This window comes from Pseudochaenichthys georgianus, unplaced genomic scaffold (assembly GCF_902827115.2).
Source record: "Pseudochaenichthys georgianus unplaced genomic scaffold, fPseGeo1.2 scaffold_669_arrow_ctg1, whole genome shotgun sequence".
Classification (NCBI taxonomy): domain Eukaryota; kingdom Metazoa; phylum Chordata; class Actinopteri; order Perciformes; family Channichthyidae; genus Pseudochaenichthys; species Pseudochaenichthys georgianus.
Genome location: NW_027263223.1, coordinates 7172 through 32038, shown reverse-complemented (window position 1 = coordinate 32038; position 24867 = coordinate 7172). Strand labels below are relative to the sequence as shown.

The 24867-nt window shown below is 48.5% G+C and overlaps 1 protein-coding gene across 1 annotated transcript; it reads left to right on the top strand.

Annotated features, from left to right (window-relative positions):
• Positions 1–811: 811 nt before the first annotated feature.
• On the top strand, positions 812–24184 carry LOC117443733 (protein-methionine sulfoxide oxidase mical3b-like). The gene is made up of 26 exons (XM_071202648.1): positions 812–1060; positions 7441–7648; positions 8838–8951; positions 10428–10685; positions 10758–10858; positions 10938–11195; positions 11636–11751; positions 11935–12061; positions 14798–14860; positions 15072–16625; positions 16727–16774; positions 17412–17456; positions 17532–17624; positions 18284–18439; positions 19263–19407; positions 19610–20194; positions 20385–20452; positions 21059–21101; positions 21583–21732; positions 21799–22190; positions 22646–22861; positions 23018–23111; positions 23255–23305; positions 23375–23474; positions 23641–23714; positions 23812–24184. The coding sequence occupies exons 1-26, from the start codon at positions 812–814 to the stop codon at positions 23979–23981; spliced, it is 5478 nt and encodes a 1825-aa protein (XP_071058749.1). The 3' UTR covers positions 23982–24184.
• Positions 24185–24867: the final 683 nt, after the last annotated feature.

The following is a 24867-nucleotide window of genomic DNA, read 5'->3' as shown; positions in this document are numbered from 1 at the left end:
AAGGTCAGAGCTCGTTAAACTCGTTAGCTCGTTAGCGTGGATACAGATTACTGTGTGTGTGTGTGTGTGTGTGTGTGTGTGTGTGTGTGTGTGTGTGTGTGTGTGTGTGTGTGTGTGTGTGTGTGTGTGTGTGTGTGTGTGTGTGTGTGTGTGTGTGTGTGTGTGTGAGAGAGATTAGAGATGTATACGTCGGCTGCAGAGGGAGAGCGGCTCGGAGACGTGAGTAACACACCGATCATTTCACACATTTACATTAAAACTGTGTGTGTGTTTACAGGTTCATTATGGAGTGTGTATTTTAAATACTAGAAGATTACTTTTTTATTTTAAATCAAAGACAGGAAGTGTATGAGGGAAAGTTTAGTAAATAAAAAGTTCTTTTACACAATCAAGAAATTGATTTAAAACATAATATTGAAAAATACTTTAGACGCGTTTAGCAGAAGAATATTAATACCTGTTTATATGAATACATATTCAATCACACAGTGTGTGTGTGTGTGTGTGTGTGTGTGTGTGTGTGTGTGTGTGTGTGTGTGTGTGTGTGTGTGTGTGTGTGTGTGTGTGTGTGTGTGTGTGTGTGTGTGTGTGTGTGTGTGTGTGTGTGTGTGTGTGTGTGTGTGTGTGTGTGTGTGTGTGTGTGTGTACTGATAGAGCTGTGGTATGTGAAGCTCTTTGTTTCCATTCAGTGTGAGTGTGACACACACACACGTTGTTGTTTAAGTCCTCCAAGAATGAGCTGGATCCCATCAGTGACATCATCATCAGGTGACGCCCCCCTCAATGGTGCCCTGCAGCCTCCGGGGTCACCATGGGAGACGAGTCGTACCCAGAATGCCGAGCGCAGCAGCTGTTTGACGGCTTCGTGTCGGCGGCGTCCTGCAGGGCGGCGCTGTGGAGCTTCAGTCAGCTGACCGACCTGCTGCAGCTGGGGAGAGAGGAGCCTCCTTATCGACCAATCAGACGCCAGCTCGGCTACTGGAAGGCCGACGCTCTGGGGGCCAAACTGGAGAGGAGGGCGGCGAGGCCGGAGTACCAGGGGCCCAGCAGGAAGACCACCGTACGTATTACTGCTGGGTCCCTGAAGGCAGCATTGTTAGGACGTATTACTGCTGGGTCCCTGAAGGCAGCATCGTTAGGACGTATTACTGCTGGGTCCCTGAAGGCAGCATCGTTAGGACGTATTACTGTAGAGTCCCTGAAGTCAGCATCGTTAGGACGTATTACTGGAGAGTCCTTGAAGTCAGCATCGTTAGGACGTATTACTGCTGGGTCCCTGAAGGCAGCATCGTTAGGACGTATTAATGCTTGGTCCCTGAAGGCAGCATCGTTAGGACGTATTAATGCTTGGTCCCTAAAGGCAGCATCATTAGGACATATTACTAGAGGAACTAGTTATCTCTACCTGTAGAGGAACTAGTTATCTCTACCTGTAGAGGAACTAGTTATCTCTATCTGTAGAGGAACTAGTTATCTCTATCTGTAGAGGAACTAGTTATCTCTACCTGTAGAGGAACTAGTTATCTTTACCTGTAGAGGAACTAGTTATATTTACCAGTAGAGGAACTAGTTATCTCTACCTGTAGAGGAACTAGTTATCTGTACCTGTAGAGGAACTAGTTATATTTACCAGTAGAGGAACTAGTTATCTGTACCTGTAGAGGAACTAGTTATATTTACCAGTAGAGGAACTAGTTATCTCTACCTGTAGAGGAACTAGTTATATTTACCTGTAGAGGAACTAGTTATCTTTACCTGTAGAGGAACTAGTTATCTCTACCTGTAGAGGAACTAGTTATCTGTACCTGTAGAGGAACTAGTTATCTGTACCTGTAGAGGAACTAGTTATCTGTACCTGTAGAGGAACTAGTTATCTCTACCAGTAGAGGAACTAGTTATCTCTACCAGTAGAGGAACTAGTTATCTCTACCTGTAGAGGAACTAGTTATCTGTACCTGTAGAGGAACTAGTTATCTTTACCTGTAGAGGAACTAGTTATCTCTACCAGTAGAGGAACTAGTTATCTCTACCTGTAGAGGAACTAGTTATCTGTACCTGTAGAGGAACTAGTTATCTTTACCTGTAGAGGAACTAGTTATCTTTACCTGTAGAGGAACTAGTTATCTTTACCTGTAGAGGAACTAGTTATCTTTACCTGTAGAGGAACTAGTTATCTTTACCTGTAGAGGAACTAGTTATATTTACCAGTAGAGGAACTAGTTATCTCTACCTGTAGAGGAACTAGTTATCTTTACCTGTAGAGGAACTAGTTATCTTTACCTGTAGAGGAACTAGTTATCTGTACCTGTAGAGGAACTAGTTATCTCTACCTGTAGAGGAACTAGTTATCTTTACCTGTAGAGGAACTAGTTATCTCTACCTGTAGAGGAACTAGTTATCTCTACCTGTAGAGGAACTAGTTATCTTTACCTGTAGAGGAACTAGTTATCTCTACCTGTAGAGGAACTAGTTATCTTTACCTGTAGAGGCACTAGTTATCTCTACCTGTAGAGGAACTAGTTATCTTTACCTGTAGAGGAACTAGTTATCTTTACCTGTAGAGGCACTAGTTATCTCTACCTGTAGAGGAACTAGTTATCTTTACCTGTAGAGGAACTAGTTATCTTTACCTGTAGAGGAACTAGTTATCTTTACCTGTAGAGGCACTAGTTATCTGTACCTGTAGAGGAACTAGTTATCTGTACCTGTAGAGGAACTAGTTATCTTTACCTGTAGAGGCACTAGTTATCTTTACCTGTAGAGGAACTAGTTATATTTACCTGTAGAGGAACTAGTTATCTTTACCTGTAGAGGAACTAGTTATCTCTACCTGTAGAGGAACTAGTTATCTCTACCTGTAGAGGAACTAGTTATCTTTACCTGTAGAGGCACTAGTTATCTGTACCTGTAGAGGAACTAGTTATCTGTACCTGTAGAGGAACTAGTTATCTGTACCTGTAGAGGAACTAGTTATATTTACCTGTAGAGGAACTAGTTATCTTTACCTGTAGAGGAACTAGTTATCTTTACCTGTAGAGGAACTAGTTATCTGTACCTGTAGAGGAACTAGTTATCTTTACCTGTAGAGGAACTAGTTATCTGTACCTGTAGAGGAACTAGTTATCTCTACCTGTAGAGGAACTAGTTATATTTACCTGTAGAGGAACTAGTTATCTTTACCTGTAGAGGAACTAGTTATCTCTACCTGTAGAGGAACTAGTTATCTCTACCTGTAGAGGAACTAGTTATCTTTACCTGTAGAGGAACTAGTTATCTCTACCTGTAGAGGAACTAGTTATCTCTACCTGTAGAGGAACTAGTTATCTCTACCTGTAGAGGAACTAGTTATCTTTACCTGTAGAGGAACTAGTTATCTTTACCTGTAGAGGCACTAGTTATCTCTACCTGTAGAGGAACTAGTTATCTTTACCTGTAGAGGAACTAGTTATCTCTACCCGTAGAGGAACTAGTTATATTTACCCGTAGAGGAACTAGTTATCTCTACCCGTAGAGGAACTAGTTATCTCTACCCGTAGAGGAACTAGTTATCTTTACCCGTAGAGGAACTAGTTATCTCTACCCGTAGAGGAACTAGTTATCTCTACCCGTAGAGGAACTAGTTATCTCTACCCGTAGAGGAACTAGTTATCTTTACCTGTAGAGGAACTAGTTATCTCTACCTGTAGAGGAACTAGTTATCTTTACCTGTAGAGGAACTAGTTATCTTTACCTGTAGAGGAACTAGTTATCTTTACCTGTAGAGGAACTAGTTATCTTTACCTGTAGAGGAACTAGTTATCTTTACCTGTAGAGGAACTAGTTATATTTACCAGTAGAGGAACTAGTTATCTCTACCTGTAGAGGAACTAGTTATCTTTACCTGTAGAGGAACTAGTTATCTTTACCTGTAGAGGAACTAGTTATCTGTACCTGTAGAGGAACTAGTTATCTCTACCTGTAGAGGAACTAGTTATCTTTACCTGTAGAGGAACTAGTTATCTCTACCTGTAGAGGAACTAGTTATCTCTACCTGTAGAGGAACTAGTTATCTTTACCTGTAGAGGAACTAGTTATCTCTACCTGTAGAGGAACTAGTTATCTTTACCTGTAGAGGCACTAGTTATCTGTACCTGTAGAGGAACTAGTTATCTGTACCTGTAGAGGAACTAGTTATCTGTACCTGTAGAGGAACTAGTTATATTTACCTGTAGAGGAACTAGTTATCTTTACCTGTAGAGGAACTAGTTATCTTTACCTGTAGAGGAACTAGTTATCTGTACCTGTAGAGGAACTAGTTATCTTTACCTGTAGAGGAACTAGTTATCTGTACCTGTAGAGGAACTAGTTATCTCTACCTGTAGAGGAACTAGTTATATTTACCTGTAGAGGAACTAGTTATCTTTACCTGTAGAGGAACTAGTTATCTCTACCTGTAGAGGAACTAGTTATCTCTACCTGTAGAGGAACTAGTTATCTTTACCTGTAGAGGAACTAGTTATCTCTACCTGTAGAGGAACTAGTTATCTCTACCTGTAGAGGAACTAGTTATCTCTACCTGTAGAGGAACTAGTTATCTTTACCTGTAGAGGAACTAGTTATCTTTACCTGTAGAGGCACTAGTTATCTCTACCTGTAGAGGAACTAGTTATCTTTACCCGTAGAGGAACTAGTTATCTCTACCCGTAGAGGAACTAGTTATATTTACCCGTAGAGGAACTAGTTATCTCTACCCGTAGAGGAACTAGTTATCTCTACCCGTAGAGGAACTAGTTATCTTTACCCGTAGAGGAACTAGTTATCTCTACCCGTAGAGGAACTAGTTATCTCTACCCGTAGAGGAACTAGTTATCTCTACCCGTAGAGGAACTAGTTATCTCTACCTGTAGAGGAACTAGTTATATTTACCTGTAGAGGAACTAGTTATCTCTACCTGTAGAGGAACTAGTTATCTCTACCAGTAGAGGAACCAGTTATCTCTACCTGTAGAGGAACTAGTTATCTTTACCTGTAGAGGAACTAGTTATCTGTACCTGTAGAGGAACTAGTTATCTGTACCTGTAGAGGAACTAGTTATATTTACCTGTAGAGGAACTAGTTATCTTTACCAGTAGAGGAACCAGTTATCTCTACCTGTAGAGGAACTAGTTATCTCTACCTGTAGAGGAACCAGTTATCTGTACCTGTAGAGGAACTAGTTATCTGTACCTGTAGAGGAACTAGTTATCTTTACCTGTAGAGGAACTAGTTATCTGTACCTGTAGAGGAACTAGTTATCTCTACCTGTAGAGGAACTAGTTATATTTACCTGTAGAGGAACTAGTTATATTTACCTGTAGAGGAACTAGTTATCTCTACCTGTAGAGGAACTAGTTATATTTACCTGTAGAGGAACTAGTTATCTTTACCAGTAGAGGAACCAGTTATCTCTACCTGTAGAGGAACTAGTTATATTTACCTGTAGAGGAACTAGTTATCTGTACCTGTAGAGGAACTAGTTATCTCTACCTGTAGAGGAACTAGTTATCTGTAGAGGAACTAGTTATCTCTACCTGTAGAGGAACTAGTTATCTTTACCAGTAGAGGAACCAGTTATCTCTACCTGTAGAGGAACTAGTTATCTTTACCTGTAGAGGAACTAGTTATCTCTACCTGTAGAGGAACTAGTTATCTCTACCTGTAGAGGAACTAGTTATCTCTACCTGTAGAGGAACTAGTTATCTTTACCTGTAGAGGAACTAGTTATCTGTACCTGTAGAGGAACTAGTTATCTCTACCTGTAGAGGAACTAGTTATCTCTACCTGTAGAGGAACTAGTTATATTTACCTGTAGAGGAACTAGTTATCTCTACCTGTAGAGGAACTAGTTATCTCTACCTGTAGAGGAACTAGTTATCTTTACCAGTAGAGGAACCAGTTATCTTTACCTGTAGAGGAACTAGTTATCTCTACCTGTAGAGGAACTAGTTATCTCTACCTGTAGAGGAACTAGTTATCTCTACCTGTAGAGGAACTAGTTATCTCTACCTGTAGAGGAACTAGTTATCTTTACCTGTAGAGGAACTAGTTATCTCTACCTGTAGAGGAACTAGTTATCTTTACCTGTAGAGGAACTAGTTATCTGTACCTGTAGAGGAACTAGTTATCTGTACCTGTAGAGGAACTAGTTATCTTTACCTGTAGAGGAACTAGTTATCTCTACCTGTAGAGGAACTAGTTATCTTTACCTGTAGAGGAACTAGTTATCTCTACCTGTAGAGGAACTAGTTATCTTTACCTGTAGAGGAACTAGTTATCTCTACCTGTAGAGGAACTAGTTATCTCTACCTGTAGAGGAACTAGTTATCTCTACCTGTAGAGGAACTAGTTATCTCTACCTGTAGAGGAACTAGTTATCTTTACCTGTAGAGGAACTAGTTATCTCTACCTGTAGAGGAACTAGTTATATTTACCTGTAGAGGAACTAGTTATCTTTACCTGTAGAGGAACTAGTTATCTTTACCTGTAGAGGAACTAGTTATATTTACCTGTAGAGGAACTAGTTATATTTACCTGTAGAGGAACTAGTTATCTGTACCTGTAGAGGAACTAGTTATATTTACCTGTAGAGGAACTAGTTATATTTACCTGTAGAGGAACTAGTTATCTTTACCTGTAGAGGAACTAGTTATCTTTACCTGTAGAGGAACTAGTTATCTCTACCTGTAGAGGAACTAGTTATATTTACCTGTAGAGGAACTAGTTATCTCTACCTGTAGAGGAACTAGTTATCTGTACCTGTAGAGGAACTAGTTATCTCTACCTGTAGAGGAACTAGTTATATTTACCTGTAGAGGAACTAGTTATCTCTACCTGTAGAGGAACTAGTTATCTGTACCTGTAGAGGAACTAGTTATATTTACCTGTAGAGGAACTAGTTATCTGTACCTGTAGAGGAACTAGTTATATTTACCTGTAGAGGAACTAGTTATCTGTACCTGTAGAGGAACTAGTTATCTCTACCTGTAGAGGAACTAGTTATATTTACCTGTAGAGGAACTAGTTATCTCTACCTGTAGAGGAACTAGTTATCTGTACCTGTAGAGGAACTAGTTATCTCTACCTGTAGAGGAACTAGTTATCTCTACCTGTAGAGGAACTAGTTATCTGTACCTGTAGAGGAACTAGTTATATTTACCTGTAGAGGAACTAGTTATCTTTACCTGTAGAGGAACTAGTTATCTTTACCTGTAGAGGAACTAGTTATCTGTACCTGTAGAGGAACTAGTTATCTCTACCTGTAGAGGAACTAGTTATATTTACCTGTAGAGGAACTAGTTATCTCTACCTGTAGAGGAACTAGTTATCTTTACCTGTAGAGGCACTAACTGTCTCTACCTGTAGAGACCCTGAAGGCAGCATCGTCAGGACTCTTTACTCACCAACTGCTCTGTGATTGGTCAGTGCGTGGTGGTGGGGGCGGGGCCCTGTGGTCTCCGGGCAGCAGTGGAGCTCAGGTTCCTCGGGGCCCGGGTGGTTCTCCTGGAGAAGAGGGACTGCTTCTCCCGGAACAACGTTCTGCACCTGTGGCCCTTCACCATCCACGACCTCAGGGGCCTCGGAGCCAAGAGGTTCTATGGGAGGTTCTGCGCCGGAGCCATCGACCACATCAGTGAGTCAACAGGAAGTCCTTATATGGGGTTATGAGTCATTAACAGGTTAAAGAGTCATTAACAGGTTAAAGAGTCATCAGCAGGTTAAAGAGTCATTAAACAGGTTAAAGAGTCATCAGCGGGTTAAAGAGTCATTAAACAGGCTAAAGAGTCATCAGCGGGTTAAAGAGTCATCAACGGGTTAAAGAGTCATTAACGGGTTAAAGAGTCATCAACAGGTTAAAGAGTCATCAACGGGTTAAAGAGTCATCAACGGGTTAAAGAGTCATCAACGGGTTAAAGAGTCATCAGCAGGTTAAAGAGTCATCAACGGGTTAGAGTCATCAACGGGTTAAAGAGTCATCAACGGGTTAAAGAGTCATCAACAGGTTAAAGAGTCATCAACGGGTTAGAGTCATCAACGGGTTAAAGAGTCATCAACGGGTTAAAGAGTCATCAACAGGTTAAAGAGTCATCAACGGGTTAAAGAGTCATCAACGGGTTAGAGTCATCAACGGGTTAAAGAGTCATCAACAGGTTAAAGAGTCATCAACGGGTTAAAGAGTCATCAACGGGTTGAAGAGTCATCAACAGGTTAAAGAGTCATCAACGGGTTGAAGAGTCATCAGCGGGTTAAAGAGTCATCAACGGGTTAAAGAGTCATCAGCAGGTTAAAGAGTCATTAACAGGTTAAAGAGTCATCAACAGGTTAAAGAGTCATCAATGGGTTAAAGAGTCATCAACGGGTTAAAGAGTCATCAACAGGTTAAAGAGTCATCAACGGGTTAAAGAGTCATCAGCAGGTTAAAGAGTCATCAACAGGTTAAAGAGTCATCAACGGGTTAAAGAGTCATCAGCAGGTTAAAGAGTCATCAGCAGGTTAAAGAGTCATCAGCAGGTTAAAGAGTCATTAACGGGTTAAAGAGTCATCAGCAGGTTAAAGAGTCATCAACAGGTTAAAGAGTCATTAAAAAGGGAAAAGAGTCATCAACAGGTTAAAGAGTCATTAAAAAGGGAAAAGAGTCATCAACGGGTTAAAGAGTCATCAACGGGTTGAAGAGTCATTAAAAAGGGAAAAGAGTCATTAACAGGGAAAAGAGTCATTAAACAGGGAAAAGAGTCATTAAACAGGTAGTTATTATATGGTGTTAATCAATTTACAGAAACCAGTCAGAGTTCTCCTGTTTGTAACCAGACTCACCTGTGCAGGTATCCGGCAGCTGCAACTGGTTCTGCTGAAGGTGGCCCTGCTGCTCGGGGTGGAGGTTCACATCAACGTGGAGTTCAAACACCTAAAGGAGCCCCCGGAGGAGCAGAGCCCCCGCAGTGAGGACTCTTTACACCTGTCTTACCTGCATGAGGTGTTGACCCTACCTGTCCTCATGTTGTCCGTATGAGGTGTTGGCCCTACCTGTCCTCATGTTGTCAGTATGAGGTGTTGACCCTATCTGTCCTCATGTTGTCCGTATGAGTTGTTGACCCTATCTGTCCTCATGTTGTCAGTATGAGGTGTTGGCCCTACCTGTCCTCATGTTGTCTGTATGAGGTGTTGACCCTACCTGTCCTCATGTTGTCTGTATGAGGTGTTGACCCTACCTGTCCTCATGTTGTCTGTATGAGGTGTTGACCCTACCTGTCCTCATGTTGTCTGTATGAGGTGTTGGCCCTACCTGTCCTCATGTTGTCAGTATGAGGTGTTGACCCTACCTGTCCTCATGTTGTCCGTATGAGGTGTTGGCCCTACCTGTCCTCATGTTGTCTGTATGAGGTGTTGACCCTACCTGTCCTCATGTTGTCTGTATGAGGTGTTGACCCTACCTGTCCTCATGTTGTCAGTATGAGGTGTTGACCCTACTTGTCCTCATGTTGTCTGTATGAGGTGTTGGCCCTACCTGTCCTCATGTTGTCAGTATGAGGTGTTGGCCCTACTTGTCCTCATGTTGTCTGTATGAGGTGTTGGCCCTACCTGTCCTCATGTTGTCAGTATGAGGTATTGACCCTACTTGTCCTCATGTTGTCCATATGAGGTGTTGACCCTACCTGTCCTCATGTTGTCCATATGAGGTGTTGACCCTACCTGTCCTCATGTTGTCTGTATGAGGTGTTGACCCTACCTGTCCTCATGTTGTCTGTATGAGGTGTTGGCCCTACCTGTCCTCATGTTGTCAGTATGAGGTGTTGACCCTACCTGTCCTCATGTTGTCTGTATGAGGTGTTGGCCCTACCTGTCCTCATGTTGTCCGTATGAGGTGTTGACCCTACCTGTCCTCATGTTGTCCGTATGAGGTGTTGACCCTACCTGTCCTCATGTTGTCAGTATGAGGTGTTGACCCTACTTGTCCTCATGTTGTCCGTATGAGGTGTTGGCCCTACCTGTCCTCATGTTGTCAGTATGAGGTGTTGGCCCTACTTGTCCTCATGTTGTCTGTATGAGGTGTTGGCCCTACCTGTCCTCATGTTGTCAGTATGAGGTGTTGACCCTACTTGTCCTCATGTTGTCCATATGAGGTGTTGACCCTACCTGTCCTCATGTTGTCCGTATGAGGTGTTGGCCCTACCTGTCCTCATGTTGTCCGTATGAGGTGTTGGCCCTATCTGTCCTCATGTTGTCCGTATGAGTTGTTGACCCTATCTGTCCTCATGTTGTCAGTATGAGGTGTTGGCCCTACCTGTCCTCATGTTGTCTGTATGAGGTGTTGACCCTACCTGTCTTCATGTTGTCCGTATGAGGTGTTGGCCCTACCTGTCCTCATGTTGTCCGTATGAGGTGTTGACCCTACCTGTATGTCTTACCTGTAGAGGTTGGCTGGATGATGCAGGTGAGTCCGAAGTCTCACGCTCTTAATCAGCTGGAGTTTGATGTGATTATCGGAGCGGACGGACGCAGGAACACACTCCCAGGGTTCCAGCGTAAAGAGTTCAGAGGGAAGCTGGCCATCGCCATCACGGCGAACTTCAGGAACAGGAACACCACGGCGGAGGCTAAGGTGGAGGAAATCAGTGGCGTCGCCTTCATCTTCAACCGGAGGTTCTTCTTGGACCTGCGACAGGAAACCGGTACCAGCAGGACCCATTACCTCCTGAAAATAATACCCGTCTGACGGTTCATTTTTTTGATCTCTGTTTCAGGGATCGATCTGGAAAACATCGTTTATTACAAAGACGACACACACTACTTTGTGATGACCGCAAAGAAGCAGAGTCTGCTGGAGAAAGGAGTCATTAAACAGGTATAAGAGTCATTAAGGTGAACTGACTCCTAATGAATCATTAAGGTGAACTAACCGCTAATGAATCCTCCTCCATCAGGACTTCGCCGACACCGCACAGCTTCTCTCGCGGTCCAACGTGGACCAGCATGTATTGCAGGCCTTCGCCCGTGAGGCCGCAGACTTCTCGACCAATCAGCAGCTGCCGTCCCTGGAGTTCTCCTTGAACCAAAACAACCAACCAGACGTCGCCTTGTTCGACTTCACCTGCATCTCTGCAGCCGAACACGCCGCTGTCATCAGAGAGCGCCACGGACACCAGCTGCTGGTCTCACTGGTGGGGGACAGTCTGCTGGAGGTGAGACAGGTGGGGGACAGTCTGCTGGAGGTGAGACAGGTGGGGGACAGTCTTCTGGAGGTAAGACAGGTGGGGGACAGTCTGCTGGAGGTGAGACAGGTGGGGGACAGTCTGCTGGAGGTGAGACAGGTGGGGGACAGTCTTCTGGAGGTGAGACAGGTGGGGGACAGTCTGCTGGAGGTGAGACAGGTGGGGGACAGTCTTCTGGAGGTGAGACAGGTGGGGGACAGTCTTCTGGAGGTGAGACAGGTGGGGGACAGTCTGCTGGAGGTGAGACAGGTGGGGGACAGGCTGCTGTTCTCACTGGTGGGGGACAGTCTGCTGGAGGTGAGACAGGTGGGGGACAGTCTGCTGGAGGGGAGACAGGTGGGGGACAGTCTGCTGGAGGGGAGACAGGCAGACAGACAGGTACCTCTGTATTAACCCCCCCCCCTCTACAGCCCTTCTGGCCAATGGGCACAGGCATTGCTCGAGGGTTCCTGGCAGCGCTGGACTCTTCCTGGATGATCAGCAGGTGGGCTCAGGGGGCGGAGCCTCTGGAGGTCCTGGCAGAGAGGTACGACTATAAACTCTAGAAATACACAGACATATATATATATATCAATACATAAATACACACAGTATTACAGTGTAAATACACACAGTATTGCAGTATAAATACACACAGTATTACAGTATAAATACACACAGTACTACAGTATAAATACACAGTGTGAGTATAAGTACACTGTCCCCACAGAGAGAGTCTGTACCGCCTCCTCCCTCAGGCGACTCCTGAAAACCTTCAGAGGAACTTCAGCCGGTTCTCCATCGACCCTCAGACCAGGTACCTGACCCCCAGGCTGAGGGGCATCGCACCTGAGCAGGTACGCACGCACGCACACACACTCACACACACTCACACACACTCACACACACTCACACACGCACACACGCACACTCACTCTCTCATCTCTAAAGTTTTGGAATTGTGTCTGCAATGCATGAAAAGCCCACCAGATGGCGGAATAGTGGCCTTCTGATGGAATTCACTGTATAATATATTTATCCGCGTGCTGAACAGTATTATACAATTCATGGACATTTCAATACAAATTGAATTCCATCAAATGGACAGTCTGAAATACGGTTCAGAGCAGGGTTTGCATCATGGGGTGAACGTTGTTTAAATAGTCTGACACTTGCAGGGCGCATCACAGCACTGAGAAGGAAGAAATAGTGCTTCACAATAAGTGTGTTGCAGATGTCAGAGACACATGCAACACTAAACAAAGTACATCAACTGGACATGAACGAGGCAGGCTGCAATAAAGCACTTGACAAGGCAGACATTGTGTTTGGAGGATGTTCTCATGCCCCTGGTAACCTAAATGCTGCCCGCCCCTCAGCATCCAACTTCGGCCTTCTCCACGGCACCACCACCCCTTCAGTGGAGGGCCGACTGGGGACACCCGGGCCTGGGCAGAAGGAACCGGGTCAAACGGCCCGAAGCTGAAGAAAAAAGAAGATGAATAGATCTGGGCCAAAAGGATGAAAAAAGAAGTGTCCGAAAAGAGGCCCTCGTGAGGCGGGTAGAGCCCCCGGCCCACCCCCCTGCATTCCTCCAGAGGCACATTGCCAGAGTCAGGTTCTGTGAGGCGGGGGGGTCAGAATCAGGCCGACCCGAAGTGCATGGTGCATGGTGTTTGCAGACAGCAGTTTTTCTCTGAATGCACCCAAAAACCGGGTTTCTGATTTCGTGCAGACCGTAGTCCGAAGTGTATGGATGAATATTTCTGACGGAGAAGGGGGAATGAAGCCCCGGACTCTTTTGAGACTTACGACGGAGAAGGGGAAATGAAGCCCCGGACTCTTTTGAGACTTACGACGGAGAAGGGGAAATGAAGCCCCGGACTCTTTTGAGACTTACGACGGAGAAGGGGAAATGAAGCCCCGGACTCTTTTGAGACTTACGACGGAGAAGGGGAAATGAAGCCCCGGACTCTTTTGAGACTTACGACGGAGAAGGGGGAATGAAGCCCCGGACTCTTTTGAGACTTACGACGGAGAAGGGGAAATGAAGCCCCGGACTCTTTTGAGACTTACGACGGAGAAGGGGAAATGAAGCCCCGGACTCTTTTGAGACTTACGACGGAGAAGAGGAAATGAAGCCCCGGACTCTTTTGAGACTTACGACGGAGAAGGGGAAATGAAGCCCCGGACTCTTTTGAGACTTACGACGGAGAAGGGGAAATGAAGCCCCGGACTCTTTTGAGACTTACGACGGAGAAGGGGAAATGAAGCCCCGGACTCTTTTGAGACTTACGACGGAGAAGGGGAAATGAAGCCCCGGACTCTTTTGAGACTTACGACGGAGAAGGGGGAATGAAGCCCCGGACTCTTTTGAGACTTACGACGGAGAAGGGGAAAAGGGCCGAAGCCCCAAAGCGTCGAGCGCCATCTCCGTTGGCACTTTGTCATTTCTTCAACCATTTTTTAAAACTTCGTCTTTGATTATTTTCAGATATAATTAACCGCTTTGTTCACTTTCTTCACGTTGTTCTTCTTTCCAGAGGCTGGGTGCGCCTGCAGGCCACCTATGAGCACCCAAAGGTGGCCTGGAACCTCCAGCACGTGTGGGCTGAGCTCCACAAACCGACAAAGTCACCTAGAAATGTCACTTTCCCAAAAATATATAACACTAATACATTTAAATTGTAAAAGGTGCAATTGTGCTCCGAATGACCCGGAATTGCATTTATAGCCCCGTGATATGATCAGAAACATGTTCATGTAAGAACGTGTCGCCGGATTCAAAGCAGATCCCCGGTGAGCTCCAGAGCGTGCGTGTTCAGGGAACCCACTGAATGAGAGAATAAGCACTTAGGGGAGAGTGTGGAGAGAAGCTCCCTCTCCAGGCAGAAGTAGAGATTACCATGCGGGGACACGGTCTTAAAGAGGGACACGGCGGACCCAGAGAACCGGCTGCAGCACCTGGAGCGAGAGGGGGGGATGGGGGGGGCTTCAGTCTGGCTCAGAACGCGAGGCGCTGCATTCTGCTCGTGTCCAGTTGAAGGAACTTGTTTCACATTGAAACCGTCCCTGGAGTGCACGATGATGTGCATTACAGGGACCGTTACAGGGACCGTTACAGGGACCGTTTCACTGCAAACAGGTCCTTCAAATGGACACCAACATATGTCCACGATGCGTTGACATTTGAACGGCCACCAGACGATGTAATGGTGTGAACAGTGAGACATTGGGACAAACGTGGTCTCGTGACAGGTGGTCCCGCTGAAGCCCCCCGGCACAGTTTTGGGGCCAGGCGCACTCACCTGTTTCAAAGGGAGGCTGTGGCTCAGTGGATAGCGTGCTGGACCTTTATTTGAATCAGGGGCTGGCAGGTTCAAGTCCCACTGCAGTCAGAATGTCATGGTGTCCCTGGGGACTGTCCGAGGGACTGAATGTATGTCTGTTAGTCGCTTTAGATAAAAGCAAAGATATCACACGGTCTTAGAGCGCCCCCTACTGGAGCATGTCTTCGCTCACTCTCACACCACTTCCGTATGGGTTCTGGAAGGATCTCTGGCAGATATTAACGGACCTTTTGTTGCCCTCAGGTGAGACACCTGCTGGACACAGGTGAGGAGGCGGGGCTTCACCCTGACAGTGATGACATCACCGTCAGAGAGAGTGAGTAACCGCTTGATTATTAAAGACATCCCTATGAGCTGTGCTGTGATTGGTCGTATGTCTCTTCCTCTCTGGTTCTCTCTCGCCGACCAATCAGCTGCTTTCCGAGAAGACTTCTCAATTCTCTAACTCCCCTCCTCGACTCCTATCCTCGACTCCCCTCCTCGACTCCTATCCTCGACTCCTATCCTCGTGTCTTAGTCCCGCCCACAGGAGATGCGAGCGGAGGAGAGAGGAGGGGAGGAGAGAGGAGGGGAGGCAGCAGGCGGTGAGAGGAAGGAGAACTCCTCTCCTCTGAGAGGTCATCTTAAAGAGACGTCCATTAGTGATGACAGGAGGCAGCAGCCTCTGTCTGAGGACACGTGTGTTCAAGACCACTTTATATACTTTGATTCATTCACAGTGCGGTGTCATGAGGGTCAGCGCCCCCTGCTGGTGAGGGTCAGCACTCACTGTTATTCAGAGACCTACACTCAGCGCCCCCTGCTGGTGAGGGTCAGCACTCACTGCTATTCAGAGACCTACACTCAGCGCCCCCTGCTGGTGAGGGTCAGCACCCACTGCTATTCAGAGACCTACACTCAGCGCCCCCTGCTGGTGAGGGTCAGCACTCACTGCTATTCAGAGACCTACACTCAGCGCCCCCTGCTGGTGATGGTCAGCACCCACTGCTATTCAGAGACCTACACTCAGCGCCCCCTGCTGGTGAGGGTCAGCACTCACTGCTATTCAGAGACCTTAAACACTCAGCGCCCCCTGCTGGTGAGGGTCAGCACTCACTGCTATTCAGAGACCTTAAACACTCAGCGCCCCCTGCTGGTGAGGGTCAGCACTCACTGCTATTCAGAGACCTACACTCAGCGCCCCCTGCTGGTGAGGGTCAGCACTCACTGCTATTCAGAGACCTACACTCAGCGCCCCCTGCTGGTGAGGGTCAGCACCCACTGCTATTCAGAGACCTACACTCAGCGCCCCCTGCTGGTGAGGGTCAGCACTCACTGCTATTCAGAGACCTTAAACACTCAGCGCCCCCTGCTGGTGAGGGTCAGCACTCACTGCTATTCAGAGACCTTAAACACTCAGCGCCCCCTGCTGGTGAGGGTCAGCACTCACTGCTATTCAGAGACCTACACTCAGCGCCCCCTGCTGGTGAGGGTCAGCACTCACTGCTATTCAGAGACCTACACTCAGCGCCCCCTGCTGGTGAGGGTCAGCACCCACTGCTATTCAGAGACCTACACTCAGCGCCCCCTGCTGGTGAGGGTCAGCACCCACTGCTATTCAGAGACCTACACTCAGCGCCCCCTGCTGGTGAGGGTCAGCACCCACTGCTATTCAGAGACCTACACTCAGCGCCCCCTGCTGGTGAGGGTCAGCACTCACTGCTATTCAGAGACCTTAAACACTCAGCGCCCCCTGCTGGTGAGGGTCAGCACTCACTGCTATTCAGAGACCTTAAACACTCAGCGCCCCCTGCTGGTGAGGGTCAGCACTCACTGCTATTCAGAGACCTACACTCAGCGCCCCCTGCTGGTGAGGGTCAGCACTCACTGCTATTCAGAGACCTACACTCAGCGCCCCCTGCTGGTGAGGGTCAGCACCCACTGCTATTCAGAGACCTACACTCAGCGCCCCCTGCTGGTGAGGGTCAGCACCCACTGCTATTCAGAGACCTACACTCAGCGCCCCCTGCTGGTGAGGGTCAGCACTCACTGCTATTCAGAGACCTACACTCAGCGCCCCCTGCTGGTGAGGGTCAGCACCCACTGCTATTCAGAGACCTTAAATGTCTTCTCAAGGGTTGGACAGCTGTTTCTGTCTCTCTGTAAACTCTTTCCTTCTGATCTTCAGGTCAGCTGACCCGGCACACGCTGCTCAGTCCGTCCATCAAGAGGAACGCCAAGGTGGACTGAAGCCCCTCTTTATTCCGTCTGTCCTCATGTTGATGTCTTGTGTCTTACCTGTATGAGGTGTTGACCCTACCTGTCCTTATGTAGTCAGTATGAGGTATTGACCCTACCTGTCCTCATGTCTTACCTGTTTGAGGTGTTGACCCTACCTGTCCTCATGTCTTACCTGTATGAGGTGTTGACCCTATGTGTCTTCATGTTGTCTTATCAGTATGAGGTGTTGACCCTACCTGTCCTTATGTAGTCAGTATGAGGTGTTGACCCTACCTGTCCTCATGTTGTTTTACCGGTATGAGGTGTTGACCCTACCTGTCCTTATGTAGTCAGTATGAGGTGTTGACCCTACCTGTCCTCATGTTGTCTTACCAGTATGAGGTGTTGACCCTACCTGTCCTCATGTTGTCTTACCCGTATGAGGTGTTGACCCTACCTGTCCTCATGTTGTCCCTACATGTCCTCATGTTGTCTTACCTGTATGAGGTGTTGACCCTACCTGTCCTCATGTTGTCTTACCGGTATGAGGTGTTGACCCTACCTGTCCTCATGTTGTCTTACCCGTATGAGGTGTTGAACCTACCTGTCCTCATGTTGTCATACCTGTATGAGGTGTTGACCCTACCTGTGTCTTCAGGAGCAGAAAGGCACTCTGGGTAAAAGGACGGGTCCGGATCTGCAGGTCGGTTTATTTATGTCTTTATCAAAATAAAATAAATATGAAGTGAGAATCAAAACACTGACTTCCTGTTTGAAGTTATGTGACCTGAACGGCGATGAAGGCATCCAGGTGTGTGAGGAGGCGCAGGTGGGCGGGGCCAAAGTGCGTCTGCTGGCCAATCAGCTGCAGGTGAAACTTGACCAGCATTCTACTTCCTGCTGGAGTCCAGCTTCTTCTTCTTCTGCTTCTTCTGCTTCTTCTCCTGCGGCGGCGTCACGTCTACAGGTGAGGCTTCATTAATATCTCACTTCCTGTTAACACTTTGATGTTACCTGTACTGACTGAACCTGAGGTCCTTCAGGAGGAGGAGGAGGAGGAGCCTGCAGACGGTCCCCCTGATGCAGCTCCGCCTCAGACCTCATGGAGACTGGTAACCAGTAGAACCAGTGATGTGACCAGTAGAAACCAGATCATAATGCTTCCTTTCTCTCTCACCTGTCTCTCTCTCTCTCACCTGTGTGTCTCTCATCTGTCTCTCTCTCACCTGTCTTTCTGTCTGTCTCTCATCTGTCTCTCTCTCTCACCTGTGTGTCTCTCATCTGTCTCTCTCTCACCTGTCTTTCTGTCTGTCTCTCATCTGTCTGTCTCTCATCTGTCTCTCTCTCTCACCTGTGTGTCTCTCACCTGTGTGTCTCTCACCTGTCTTTCTGTCTGTCTCTCATCTGTCTGTCTCTCACCTGTCTCTCTCTCACCTGTCTGTCTCTCACCTGTCTGTCCCTCACCTGTCTGTCTCTCACTTGTCTCTCTGTCTCTCTCACCTGTCTGTCTCTCACATGTCTCCCTGTCTCTCTCTCTCACCTGTCTGTCCCTTACCTGTCTGTCCCTCACCTGTCTGTCCCTCACCTGTCTGTCCCTCACCTGTCTCTCTCTCTCAGAGGAAGAGGACCTCTCAACAGGAGCAGATGAGTTTTAGGTTCAGAGAGAAGATCAAGTCTCAGGAGCAGGTACACTGCTGTGCATTCTGGGTACTTTTGTTTACCTGTCTGTCTCTCCCCTGTGTCTCTCTCAACTGTCTCTCTCTCACCTGTGTGTCTCTCACCTGTCTGTCTCTCACCTGTGTGTCTCTCACCTGTCTCTCTCTCTCACCTGTCTCTCTCTCACCTGTCTGTCTCCCTCCTGTCTGTCTCTCTCCTGTCTGTCTCTCTCCTGTCTGTCTCTCACCTGTCCGTCTCTCACCTGTCTGTCTCTCTCCTGTCTCTCTCTCACCTGTCTGTCTCTCTCTCACCTGTCTGTCTCTCACCTGTCTCTCTCTCACCTGTGTGTCTCTCACCTGTCTCTCTCTCTCTCCTGTGTCTCTCTCAACTGTCTCTCTCTCCTGTCTGTCTCTCTCTCACCTGTCTGTCTCTCTCCTGTCTCTCTCTCACCTGTCTGTCTCTCACCTGTCCGTCTCTCACCTGTCTGTCTCGTACCTGTCTGTCTCTCTCCTGTCTGTCTCTCACCTGTCCGTCTCTCACCTGTCTGTCTCTCTCCTGTGTCTCTCTCAACTGTCTCTCTCTCTTGTCTGTCTCTCTCTCACCTGTCTGTCTCTCACCTGTCTGTCTCTCACCTGTCTGTTTCACCTGTCTGTCTCTCTCCTGTGTGTCTCTCACCTGTCTCTCTCTCACCTGTGTGTCCCTCACCTGTCTCTCTCTCACCTGTGTGTCCCTCACCTGTCTCTCTCTCACCTGTGTGTCCCTCACCTGTCTGTCTCTCACCTGTCTGTCTGTCTCTCTCCTGTCTGTCTCTCACCTGTCTCTCTCTCACCTGTGTGTCCCTCACCTGTCTCAGGTGTGCTTCTTCTGTGAGGCCCGTGTCTACCTGATGCAGCTCCAGACGGCTGAAGGTGTGTTTTTCCACCGAAGCTGCTTCCTGTGCTCCAGCTGCAGCAGCGCCCTGAGGCCGGGGGGCGGGCACGGCTACGACCCGCAGCTGCGTGAGTCTGTTGTTGTTGTTGTTGTTTACATATCCATAGTATAAACATACCTGAGTTTATTGTTTGTTTTTGGTACATTTATTTCCATGTTATGGTTTCCATTTCTTCGCTGTTCGCTCTCTTCTTTAAACCAAATGAAGGGTTCTTACCAGACGATGTTCAAACCGCTTCGTCACTTAAACAAACGGAAGCTTCTGTGCAGCGCAGCGCTCGAACACCGTGTGCTTCACGACCCAATCAGATCCCAGAGTGCAATCAGCAGGACTCCCAGCTGAGGCCATCGCAGCACCAATCAGCCGCTCCGCCCAGCACCGCTCCGCCCAGCACCGATCAGCCGCTCCGCCCAGCACCGATCAGCCGCTCCGCCCAGCACCGATCAGCCGCTCCGCCCAGCACCGATCAGCCGCTCCGCCCAGCACCGATCAGCCGCTCCGCCCAGCACCGATCAGCCGCTCCGCCCAGCACCGATCAGCCGCTCCGCCCAGCACCGATCAACCGCTCCGCCCAGCACCGATCAGCCGCTCCGCCCAGCACCTATCAGCCGCTCCGCCCAGCCCCGCTCCGCCCAGCACCGATCAGCCGCTCCGCCCAGCACCGATCAGCCGCTCCGCCCAGCACCAATCAGCCGCTCCGCCCAGCACCGATCAGCCGCTCCGCCCAGCACCGATCAGCCGCTCCGCCCAGCACCGCTCCGCCCAGCACCGATCAGCCGCTCCGCCCAGCACCGATCAGCCGCTCCGCCCAGCACCGATCAGCCGCTCCGCCCAGCACCGATCAGCCGCTCCGTGTTCATGTTTCATTTCAGTCTCAAGTCTTCACTCTCTTCTCTCACAGCACTTTTCAGCATGAAGCTTTCCCACTAGCAGTTTCTTCAGGAACTGCGTTCTGTTGTTTCGGGGAGCTTAGATTTAGTTGTTGTTGTTGTTTTTTACATATCCATAGTTTAAGCTCCTGTGTTTCTTCTTCTGTGGTTTCAGGGAGGTTTTACTGTCTGCACTGTGACCCCTGCCTCAGGACCCGACCCCCCCCCCACCGAGCATCCATCGTAAGAGACTCTCGTCTAATAAAGTTTTATAAGATGACAGGTGTTACATTACATTACATTACATTGCATTTAGCTGACGCTTTTATCCAAAGCGACTTACAATAAGTGCATTCGACCAGGAAGACACAACCTTGAAGAAAACAGAATCATATAAGAACATCAGGTTTCAAAGAGCCAATCGTTTCAAGTGCTGCTCAACTGGCTTTAGAGGAGCCAGTCCTTTGTTAGTATATAAGTGCTCTGTTAGCAGTTCTTTGTTAGTCATTCTATCGCTCGAAGTGGAGTCGAAAGAGATGAGTTTTTAGTCTGCGCCGGAAGGTGTGTAAGCTTTCTGCGGTCCTGATTTCAATGGGAGCTCATTCCACCATTTTGGAGCGAGGATAGCAAATCCACGTGTTCCTGCTGATGGGAACTTGGGTCCCCCTCGCAGCGAGGGTGCAGCGAGTCGTTTGGCTGATGCAGAGCGAAGTGCACGTGCTGGGGTGTACGGTTTAACCATGTCCTGGATGTAGGAAGGGCCAGATCCATTCGCAGCATGGTACCAAGCACCAGGGTCTGGAAGTGGTTCATGATGTGTGGTCACAGGTGTGTTTGTTTTCTCCACAGGCGTCTCTGGGCCCCCCCCTCTCCGGGCGCCGGCGCTCCTCAGGTGAGCCCCCCCCCCTGTTTCTGTCTCACCTGTCCCCCCTCTCCTGTTTCTATGACAGACAGTCTCTGGTCGCCTCTGAGCTGCTCTTTATACGGCGGGCTTCAGTGTGTGTGTGTTTGTGTGTGTGTGTGTGTGTGTGTGTGTGTGTGTGTGTGTGTGTGTGCTTGTGTGTGTGTGTGTGTCGGCAGCTGTTTCTGTGAGGGAGGGGGGAGAGAGGAGCGAAGAGGAGGAGCCACCCCGTTGGTCCAGAGAGGAAGAGGAGGAAGAGTCGCTGCATCATTTCAATTTCAGCCTGAAAAACCAGGTGGACAAAACCAGGTGGGTATGGCAGGTAATTCATGCCTGGAGAAAAGAATGAACCCCAACTGCAAAATTGTGAACATTGTTTTCAGTTCAGAGTCGGGGATGGAGGAGGGGAGCAGTGGGACTTCAGAAGAGAACACTCCATGGAGGGAAACTGTGAAGAAACACCTGAGAGAAGAGGAGGAGGAGGAGGAGGAGGAGGAGGAGGATGAGGATGAGGATGAGGAGGAGGAAGAGGAGGAGGAAGAAGAAGAAGAAGAAGAAGAAGAAGAAGAAGAAGAAGAAGAAGAAGAAGAAGAAGAAGGCAGTGAACAGGAGTCGAGTGACGGTGAGTGCTTGCATATAGAATTGTTGTTAAATCAATACTTTATGTAATTGTTATTCATGTCTTCAGCAGCAGGAAGTGGAACGCCTCATTCTGAGACCTCGCCCCCAAGACATGGCTCCGCCCCTGATGAGGAACTGTACCCGGCCACACATGCCGTTGTCACGGAAACCGCTCCCAGGGGGCGGGGCTCGTTTGACGCCATTACCCCAGATCTGCCGCCATATAAGGGCGTGGGGTCAGAGACAGAGGGGGCGGAGGGGACGACAGTTGTTCCTGCTGACAGGAAGCAGAAGAAGACTTCAGCCAATCAGAAGACAGCTACAGGCGATGATGTCATTGATCAACAACACCTGTCCAAACTGACCTCCGACCTCCAGAGGGTCTCAGTGAAGGAGAACCGAGAGAATCTGCCGTATGTTCCACACGCTCTGGCCTTCAAACGAGCATACGCCATCAAGGTACGCCCCCCCCTTACTCTGTAACATGGTACCCCCCCCCCTTACTCTGTAACATGGTACCACCCCTTACTCTGTAACATGGTACCCCCCCTTACTCTGTAACATGGTACCCCCCCTTACTCTGTAACATGGTGCCCCCCCCTTACTCTGTAACATGGTACCCCCCCTTACTCTGTAACATGGTACCCCCCCTTACTCTGTAACATGGTACCCCCCCCTTACTCTGTAACATGGTACCCCCCCTTACTCTGTAACATGGTACCCCCCCTTACTCTGTAACATGGTACCCCCCCTTACTCTGTAACATGGTACCCCCCCTTACTCTGTAACATGGTTCCCCCCCTTACTCTGTAACATGGTACCCCCCCTTACTCTGTAACATGGTACCCCCCCCTTACTCTGTAACATTGTACGACCCCCCCAACCGCTCAGTAAATTGGTCTCTCCTATTTCAGAGGCGCTCCCTGAGGACCCCCGCCCCTCAAAGACGGACCACCTCATGTCCCCCTTTGGCGTCGGGGGGGCTGTTTCTCCCCCAGGAGCCGTCGATCCTCAGCCTGAAGGAGGCGCTGTTCCTGAGGGGGGGGGAGGAGGAGAAGGGGGTAAGGAGGAAGGTCCCGGGGGGGCGGAGGCGGAGACAGGAAGAGCTGCAGAGGCTGCATCGAGCTCAGGTGAGGGGGGGCGCTCAGGTGAGGGGGGGCGCTCAGGTGAGGGGGGCACTCAGCTGGGGGGGGGGGGGCTCAGGTGAGGGGGGGGGTGTGATATTTCATTTAAGGTTTTTAGACGTTTCAACATTTGTTCTGGACTGTATTCTGTATTTTCTCCAGATGATCCAGAGGCAGCTGCAGCAGGTGGAGGAGAAACAGAAACAGCTGGAGGAGAGGGGGGTGGGGCTGGAGAGGGTCCTGAGGGGGGAAGCAGGTACTCTTTACTTCCTGATGGCCAACAATATATAAAATACACGTCTGCACGATCTTCTGTTCTATGGAGGGTTATTAACGCTCGATATACCGAGGACGTACGGAAGGCCGTTATGTGAGCGCTGTGGCTTTGATGTGTTTCAGAGTTTTGGGGCGACTCCCCCGACAGCGAGGATGTGGAGCTTCACCTGGAAGGTACCGGACCCCAGATAAGACCACCAGTACACCTGCAGCATAGAGCATTAACTGATACACTCTCTGCAGGTCTGGGGAAACTGGACCACCCGGCGCTGATGCAGCAGTGGTTCCTGTTGGTCCAGCAGAAGAACTGCCTGCTCCGATACGAGTCTGAACTCATGATCTCGTGAGTTCCTGACCTTCAAGTCCTGCAGCAGAACCAGGACTGTGTGGTTGACATTCAGCAGGGCCTGGTTCCTCTGGATCCTCAGGTCCAGGTTCTGGTGGTTCCTCTGGATCCTCAGGTCCAGGTTCTGGTGGGTCCTTGTCTCAGGTGTGTTCCTGTGTTTCAGGGCCCGGGAGGTGGAGTTGGAGGACCGGCAGAGCCGCCTGCAGCAGGAGCTCCGAGACCAGATGGCCGTGGAAGGTGAAACCACTTCCTGTTCTTTTTAGACAATAAAACATGTAATATGACCAGGTCCTCGTGCTCTTATTCTGAAGGGCTAACCTTCTTGTTTATGCAGACCACCTGAAGCCGGAAGTCCAGCTGCTGGAGGAGGTTCTGGTTCTGCAGGAGCTGCTGGAGGTGGTCCAGCAGAGAGACTCTGTGGTGGCTCAGCTGGAGGAGCACCGGCTGCAGGACCAGGACCTGGAGGGGGTCCTGAGCCAAGGACTCGGTCTCACCTGGCCCTGAACCAGAGGACAAGGACCTGGTTCACCTTTGAATGTGTCTGAGATCCACGAGGAACAGAAAGTCCAGTTCTTCAGTTATTTTTGAGAGTTCTGGACCGGGTCTGGCATGGACCCATGGAGCCGGGTCTGGCATGGACCCATGGAGCCGGGCCTGCACAATGAAATACTTAGTATTACATGTATTTATTTGTATTGTGCAATCAGCTGTGGGCCTTACCTCCTCTCATCCTGCCATCCGTTTACTATTAATAAAACAAATGTTATATTTCCTGGTTTACATTTTTTACCTTTAAAGTAGAGATGCTACACACTGATATACACCTGAACATCAGAGGACTCTTTAAAGTAGAGACACTACATACTGATATACACCTGAACATCAGCAGGAGAGGACTCTTTAAAGTAGAGACACTACATACTGATATACACCTGAACATCAGCAGGAGAGGACTCTTTAAAGTAGAGACACTACATACTGATATACACCTGAACATCAGAGGACTCTTTAAAGTAGAGACACTACATACTGATATACACCTGAACATCAGCAGGAGAGGACTCTTTAAAGTAGAGACACTACATACTGATATACACCTGAACATCAGAGGACTCTTTAAAGTAGAAACACTACATACTGATATACACCTGAACATCAGCAGGAGAGGACTCTTTAAAGTAGAGACACTACATACTGATATACACCTGAACATCAGAGGACTCTTTAAAGTAGAGACACTACATACTGATATACACCTGAACATCAGCAGGAGAGGACTCTTTAAAGTAGAGACACTACATACTGATATACACCTGAACATCAGCAGGAGGGGACTCTTTAAAGTAGAGACACTACATACTGATATACACCTGAACATCAGCAGGAGGGG

What these genes read in the sequence shown, in the direction of transcription:
- LOC117443733 (XM_071202648.1), top strand. Translation starts at nt 812, where the DNA reads ATGGGAGACGAGTCGTACCCAGAATGCCGAGCGCAGCAGCTGTTTGAC. An exon ending in CCATCAAGAGGAACGCCAAG is followed by an intron (nt 16,775 to 17,411) that starts GTGGACTGAAGC and finishes CTGTGTCTTCAG; the next exon opens with GAGCAGAAAGGCACTCTGGG. An exon ending in TGTGGAGCTTCACCTGGAAG is followed by an intron (nt 23,306 to 23,374) that starts GTACCGGACCCC and finishes CACTCTCTGCAG; the next exon opens with GTCTGGGGAAACTGGACCAC.